Source organism: Octodon degus, unplaced genomic scaffold, assembly GCF_000260255.1.
Source record: "Octodon degus isolate 3935 unplaced genomic scaffold, OctDeg1.0 scaffold00312, whole genome shotgun sequence".
Lineage (NCBI taxonomy): Eukaryota > Metazoa > Chordata > Mammalia > Rodentia > Octodontidae > Octodon > Octodon degus.
Genome location: NW_004524888.1, coordinates 795,106 through 802,724, shown reverse-complemented (window position 1 = coordinate 802,724; position 7,619 = coordinate 795,106). Strand labels below are relative to the sequence as shown.

The following is a 7,619-nucleotide window of genomic DNA, read 5'->3' as shown; positions in this document are numbered from 1 at the left end:
TATTATTTTTTCTCAATAAAATTAATAAAAAATAAAAATAAAAATGAGGAAGTATGGATAAGCTCACTTCTCAAGAGAAAGAAAAGGAACAACACAGTAAAAAAAATTATTGCACAATAAAATGAATAAAAACATAAAAAAGGAAAACAATATCTTAAAATTTCAAAGTGCAACAATACTACATGGAATGTAATACAGGCTGAATGCAGTCCTTATCAAAATTCTAATAACCTTTTTGTTCAGAAATTAAAAAAAAATCCATCCTCAAATTTCATACACAATCTTCTTCAAAGCACTCTTAAATCTCAATCACTTGTGGAAAAAAAAAAAAGAGGTAGAGGACTTATATAGTTTCAAAGTTACCACAAAGATATGGGAACCAAAATAGTGTGGGAACTGGAATAAAGACATATAGCTGGGGCTAGGGTCTAAGCACCTGCCTGGCACGCGCAAGGACTCAGGTTCGATCCTCAGTACCAAATGCTGTGCCAGTCCCACAACCCTGGGCACACCATGCTGGCCCTGTAGCCAAGCATGGTGGTGCACGCCTGTAACCCCAGAACTGGGGAGGCTGAGACAGGAAGATCATTGCCAGGCAAAACTGTGTAGCGAGACCCTGTACAAAATAAATAAATATTTTTTTTTCTAAAAAAAGACATAATTGAACCAGAATATAATAGAAAGCCTGGAAACAAAGTCTTATATGGCTAGTTTTTTTAATGGAACTAAGGACTGAACTGGGCCCAGAAGCATACTTGTCAAGTGCTCTACCACTGAGCTACATCCTTGACTCACATGACTTTTGACAAAGGTAACAAGCTCCCTCAATGAGGAAAGGATAATCTCTTTGGTGCTCAAAAAATTGGAACTGGCCAAATAGCTCAGCGGATTAAAGCACCTGCAAAGCAGGCACAGGGCCCCAGAGTTCAATCCCCAGGCCTGCCATGCCAGCCCCGCCCCCAGGGCATGCTGAGATGGCAATTGAGACTGGGCGTGGTGGTGCGTGCCTATAATCCCAGACCTTGGGAGGCTGTAAACAGGTGGATCACGATGAGTCTGATCTAGGAGTGAGACCCGGAGCACCCTGTAGACCCCTCCCTAAAATACAACCCCCCAAAAAACCTGGACATACACATTCAAAAGAATGTACCCTTATCTAATCCCATATCTAAAAATTAACTCAAAGTGGACCAAAGACCTAACTATAAAAGCTGAAGCTATAAAACTGTTGGAAAACTTCATGATGGACTTGGTAATGATCTTGCATATGCTACTAAAGGCCACCAGTAACAAAAGAAAAAAGACAAATTTAAAGACCTTTATGTATTAAAAGGAGGCTACTGATAAAATGGGAAAAAAAATTGCAAATTATGTATTTAAGAGATTAATATCCATAATAGAGAGGTTCCTACAACTCCTTAACAACAAAAACCTAATTTCAAAACTGGAAAGAAACTAAACAGACATTTTCCTAAAAATAAGTGGCCAACAGGCACATGAAAAGCTGTTCAATACTCAGTCATTGTGGAAACTACAAGACACAACCTCTCACCTCCCAGGATGGCCACTATGAATACACCAAAAAGTAACTAGGGTTGGTGAGGATGTGGGAAAACTGAACCTTTATGTACTATTGCTGGGAATGTAAAATGGTATAGCTGCTGATTAAAACAGTGTGGAGATTACTCGGAACACTAAAAATAGAAGTGCCAAATGATACAGCAATTCTGCTTCTGGATATATACTTGAAAGGATCAAAAGCAGAGACTTAACAGTGCCTGCCTGGCAAGCATGAGGTCCTTAGTTTGATTTCCAGTTTAAAAAAAAAAAAAAAAGACAGAAAAGAAAGCAGGGACTTATAGGGAGGGGCATTTGCTTATCACAGCATTGTCACAATAGCCAAAATACAGAAGCATCTAGAGTGCCCATCAATGGACGGATAAACTAAGAATGGGTTATAAATAAAGATTTAGCTTTAAAAAGGGAAGGACATTCAAATGCATGCTACACCAAGGACCATCCTTGAGAACACCACGTAAGGAAGGCAAGTCAGCCAGAGAGGACTATCATGCTTGAGGTAGTGTCAAATTCATAAAGAAGCAGAATGGTGGTTTCCAGGGCCTAGGGACAGAGTAATGAGGGGTAACTGCTGAATAGGGACAGTCTTTTAGTTGGAAGATATTATGGTTTAGACTGAGATATCACTCTGTTGTCATCAGATGGGACTGGCGGGAAGTGAGCTTGGACCTCATTAAGTGGCTTAACCCATTGATGAGGTGGCATTACTGGGAAGCGACAGAAATGGGACACGAGCCTCGCTGAAGAGAGTGGATCATGGAGTTGTGCCTAGGAGACTTCATCTGACCCCTCAACCCCGCCCTCTCTGGCTTTTTTCTTTTGCTTTCTCGCTGCCTATGGGGAGCAGCTTTCCTCTACTGCATCCTCCTGCCACCATGTTCTGCCTCATCACAGGCCCAAGAGCAATTAAGTAGCTGCTCATGTACAGTAGCCTCTGAAAATAGGAGCTAAAATAAACTCTTCCCCCTCTAAGTCATTTATGGGTGTTTGGTCATGATACAAGCTGACTACACAGGATGAGTGGAATTTTGGAGACAGATGGTAGTGATGGTTTCACCATATTATGAATGTAGTTTATGCCACTGGGCTTTACAGTTAAAAACGTTTAAGATGCTAAGTTTTGTTATGTGCAGTTTACAACAATAAAAACATAAGGGGAAAAAAATTGAAGTTCTCATATATGCCACAACATAAAGACATATGAAGTGAACTAAGCTAGCCACAAAAGGCCACATACTGTATGATTCCATCCACACAAAGATCCGAGCATATTCAAATTCTCAGATACAGAAAGCGGAAGGGTGGGTGCTGGGGATGGGGGAGGTGAAATGGGAAATCAGTGTTTAATGGGGACAGAAAGTCTCTTTGGGAAGATGAAAATGTTCTGTGAATGGAAGGTGACACTGTATAACTATATGAATGTGTTCAATTCCAACCAAATCCTTTATGTACACAAAAATGGTTAGAGTAGCACATTTTATTATGTATAAGTTTCCATATAAAACCATGTAGGAAAAATCCAGAATGTCTGAGCACAGGAATAGCTAGCGCATGGCTGTGGCCCAGGTTTGGAGTTCAGCCTCCACAAGGCCTTGGGGTAATATTTGGAATCACTAACTTTGTTCCAGAATAGTGTGAGTCTATGGAAAATGGATTGGAAGACTACACTTATGGAAGTTATAATGGTTGAAATTACAAACAACACCCAAAAGGTTCACATGTTCAAAGGTAGAGCTTTGGGTAGCTGAGTGGGTCACACTGGTACTAACCTCATGAATGGATTCATCTACTGCTTGATACCTAAATGGACTGAGTTCTTGGTTGAATAGACTGTTAGGAGCTGGGGTCTGGCTGGAGGAAGTAAGCACACATAGAAGAAGGGTGTAGACAACCTCTGGTCCCTGTCTCTAGCCCATTCACCATGAGAAGTAACCACCACACGCCCTCACCATGATGCTCTGCCTCATCAAGAATACAGACGCAATGGAGCCAAATAACCATGGGTGGGCTGAAGCCCGTGAAACCCTCAGCCAAAACAAACCCTTTCTTTCTCCTTCACACTGTGCACATGACTTTTGGCCCAGCAAGAGAAAGCTGACTAACAGAGGTATACCTGTCAGGAGGGATCTGCAGGTTTTCAGAAGAGAAATAAGGATGATGTAGTTTGGGGATGTGAATATGGAGAGGAGATGACACAGATTCAGTTCTAGCCAGGTATGGGGACACATACCCATAACTGCAGCAGTCTGGAAGGCCACTGCAGGAGGACCACGAGCCCAGCCTGGGCAACACAGTGACTCAGTGAGATACTGTCTCACAAAAAAAAAAAAAAAAAAATTAAAGCACTGGAGAATGTAGCTCTGTACTAAGGCCCTGGGTTATTTCTAGCAAAAGGCAAAAACAAAAACAAGATTCTACCCAAATTTCAAGGGGCCAGCAACAAAAGTTGACAACATAGGTCAAAAGAAAGTTCCAGAAAACTTTAATTGAAAGTACGTATCACAGTGTAGCTAAACTACAAAACAGTAATAAAAATGTCAATAGAAAAATTAGAACTCTTCAGATCATAATGGGAATTATAAACTATTTTGAACTGAAATTAGTGAAAGTATTCTATGTTGACACTTTTATGATGCAGTTAGAGGGAATTCTATGGACTGAATGTAGCAACCAATGAATTACATATCATTAGAAACTGTCCAGAACAAGATTAGCCCAAAAACAAAAGGAAATAAATAAAAGGCGGAAACTAATTAAGCATACAATAAAGAATATTCTCAAAGTTCCTGGGAAAGGCCAATAAAGTTCACAAATCACTATGGAGATAGGAGAGGGATCACCAGTAACCAATATCTGGAAAGAAAAAGATAAATCCTGCAAACTGTAAAAATAAGAGCTATTACAAGCAAGTGTATGACAACTGTGTTGAAAATTTAGGTAAATTTAATGAAGGAACAGCAATTGCTAAGAACTTAACAAGAGTTTCAAGAAAATCTAGACAATACAAATGACCTTAAAACTGTAGAAGGAACCAGTTCCCTAATGAAAATGTTCCCTTCAAGGGACAAACAAATGTGTGACAAACACAGCACACTGTCAACCAGAGTGTAGGTGGTGGCACACACATGTGCACTCCAGATTTTCAACTCATGTGCATTCAAACTTTTTCAGAGCAAAACCTCATAGGTGGATGTTTCCCACAACAGCATACTGTAGCCCAGATAACTTCATCTGAGAACTTATTAAATATTTAAGGTGAAAATAACCCTTGTATTTCACAAACTCCTCCCATGAATTCTGACACAAAAAAGCATACTTCTAAGATGGGAGAGCAATCCTTGCCCTCTCCCTTGCTGGTTCCCTGTTTGGGAGCCAAAGCTTGCTGCTAGCTGCCATGAGGTGATGGGCACACTCACTCCCTTTGGCAGCTTGGGCATAGACAGTGTGTGGGTGGAGATGAGTCTGTCACCCCAGGTGAGGCTACCTGCCAGCTGTGGGCTGCAAGGCTCAGGTAGCCCAGACTGAGGCCTCTGAGGTAGCTGAGGCCCCAGACTATCCTGTCCCCTCCACATGCTGGAGACCACAGGAAAGTCACTGGCCTCCTACTGGGTAAGAAAAGAAAGCTTTACACAAAGGGCAATCTGTGATCAAACTCAGGTCATGAATGGAAAGCACTAGCATGCAGGATGCTAGCAACCACTTCCAGCCACCATGCCCACTGCCCACCTCCCTGGCAGAGCCGCACCGCCTGTACTCACAGCCCGCACCTCGCTGGGGGCCTCCATGCCGTGTAGCTTCTGCGTTTGCTTTAGCTGGTTGAGCGTGGGCTTCAGCTGCGCTGCCCCCACCGTCTTGGTCGTCCACTCATCCACCAGCTTGTGCAGGTCGTCGGTGAAGGTCCCTTTCTTGTTGTTGCTGTTGTTCACCTGCGCCTGGATGTGCAGGGTGGGCGGGGGACCCGGCTCGGGGCCTGGGGCCAGGCTGCTGGTGGAGGACCCTGGGGAGTCACACACAGGCCAGGATTGGTGACGCCACACACTCGCCTAGCGCCACTGGCGGGCTGGCTTCAGTCATTTTTACATGAAGGCCAAGAAAATGGCCTCACTTCTGTCAGACAACACCTTGCTTCAAGAGGTGGTCAGGATCACAGGGCCTTGCTGCCCAGTTTTAGACATTGTAGGGCATTTACATGGGCTGAGTGCCCTGGCTATGCCAGGGGGCATCGCCCATCTCATAAGCCACGCAAAGGGGACAGAACCCACAAAGCTGGCAGCCTCTGTTCAGAGTCCTCTCTGTGCCCACCCCTGCCATCCCATCAGAGTCATGGCACTGGTGCCCCAGGGAGTGTGTCCAATTCCTTGGGCTCTGTGTGGCCTCTGTGTTCTCAGGGTAAAAGGAAGCAAAGCAGAGGCCAGAATGTGCTGCAGGGTGCTCAGCACCCCCTAGCCTGCAGGATTCGCACTCACACAAGTGAATTTTAATGCTCTGGTGTCTGGATTCAGAACTAGGAAACAGCACTTCCCCTTCCAGAGCGTTTGGAGAAGAACACAAGAGCCTGAAGAGGCTCCACCTGCTCCAAGGCTGGCTGCTGTGGACTGGAGCCCCAGGCTCATCAGATCACGGGGCTTCTGCATTCAGGGTGTTTTTTTTTTTTTTTTAATGATCAACAGGAGGGCTTAAAATTAAAAACAAAACATTATCTCTTTCCTTCTCTGCTACACACATCATTTCTAGTTGGCAATTTTGAATAAGCCAATTTGATTTTTTTCCTGTACTAATAAAAACATCAAAAACTAATGACCATCTCTTAAAACAAGCTGTTCCAAAATGTAGTGTACTTTAGTGGCTAGCAATGACAAGGCAGAGACACAAACAACTGAAAATTAGTGATGAGATTTTACACACAGAGCTATTTCTACATGAAAACTTCAGCCAGGAAAGAAAACTAAAAATTTGAAAAAGTTACAAAAAAAAAAAAAAAAAAAGGGAGCAAGAGGGAAAGAAAGAGAAGGGGAGAGAGAAAAGAGAGGAAGAGATGAGAGAGGTGTGAGTGGCCCAGGTAGACTAATACCCATTCGGTCCTCGTATCTCTCCTCGGGGGAAGCACTCATCTTTAGCACTTCAAGGAAATACTGAGTCCTACGGTTTTGGAAAAGGAGCCAATTAATGATTGGCAATTTGTGGACGTTGCAGAGAAGGACAAGCCTGTTAGATGTTAACTGGCGAGGCCGCACAAACTCTAGGAGCCATGGAGACACAAAGGGGAGCTACGGGCAGCTATTCTGCCAGGCAGAAGCGAAGCACAGCCCGCGGGGCGGGCACTGAGCAGGCCACCCTGCTGCGCACTAGCCACGAGAAAGCCCATGCGATGAGAGGGGACAAAGGGGGTAAAAAACCCAGATAATTACTACTGCTGTGTTCTTTGCCTAGGCAGAGACGCTTCAGGGCTGACCCTGTAAGGGAAAAACAAACGACACAAGACCACAGGGTTAGGCAGAACGGAACACACCGGTCACACTACCACACTTAAGCAAAGTTGTCAGTGTGCAGGGAGGGACAGACACAGGCAGCAATTCAGAGAGGAGGGCTGGCCCGGCCTGGGGTAACGGGGTCGGCACCTCCAGAGTTAGTGTGCAGGCTCTCACAGGCTTCGCTGAGGAGGCAGAGGTGCCAGGGCAAGCCCCCAAGCTTCGGGAGAAGTGTTTGTCTCTAGAAGCATATTCCAGAAAAGGAAAAAGAGAAGGAAAAAAAGAAAAACAACAACAACAAAAAAGGATAAAGAAAAGAAATGAAAAAACCAAAAAGCAAAACACACCACTTGGCTTTGAAGAGCCAGGCTTTGGGGAGCACCACCAACAGAGGCAGGAAACCCAAGGAGCCGGCCCCAGGCTCTCTGACTAGAGCTGGGCACCGCCTGGGCTGGCCGCAGAGGCCGGTGGAGATTTCCCAAGTGCAAAAAGATACATTGTTTTGCAGGTTTGAGGCCAATTTTGGATCCCAGATGGCTGCAGTGGATGAGGTTTGACAGGAGCATCAAGCAG

At 44.4% G+C, this 7,619-nt stretch overlaps 1 protein-coding gene across 9 annotated transcripts in view; it reads right to left on the bottom strand.

Moving 5' to 3' along the window:
- Window positions 1-7,619, bottom strand: part of Wnk2 (WNK lysine deficient protein kinase 2) — a 132,887-nt gene that overhangs the window by 10,614 nt on the left and 114,654 nt on the right. For 6 of the 9 annotated variants that reach the window (XM_023707802.1, XM_023707803.1, XM_023707804.1 and 3 more), the window contains 2 exons: window positions 6,987-7,031; window positions 5,337-5,575 (listed from right to left, as the gene is read on the bottom strand). In XM_023707802.1, coding sequence (XP_023563570.1) covers window positions 5,337-5,575; window positions 6,987-7,031 — 284 coding nt within the window. The remainder of the gene's footprint in view (window positions 1-5,336; window positions 5,576-6,986; window positions 7,032-7,619) is intronic. The other 3 variants (XM_023707809.1, XM_023707811.1, XM_023707808.1) reach the window with 2 other exon arrangements.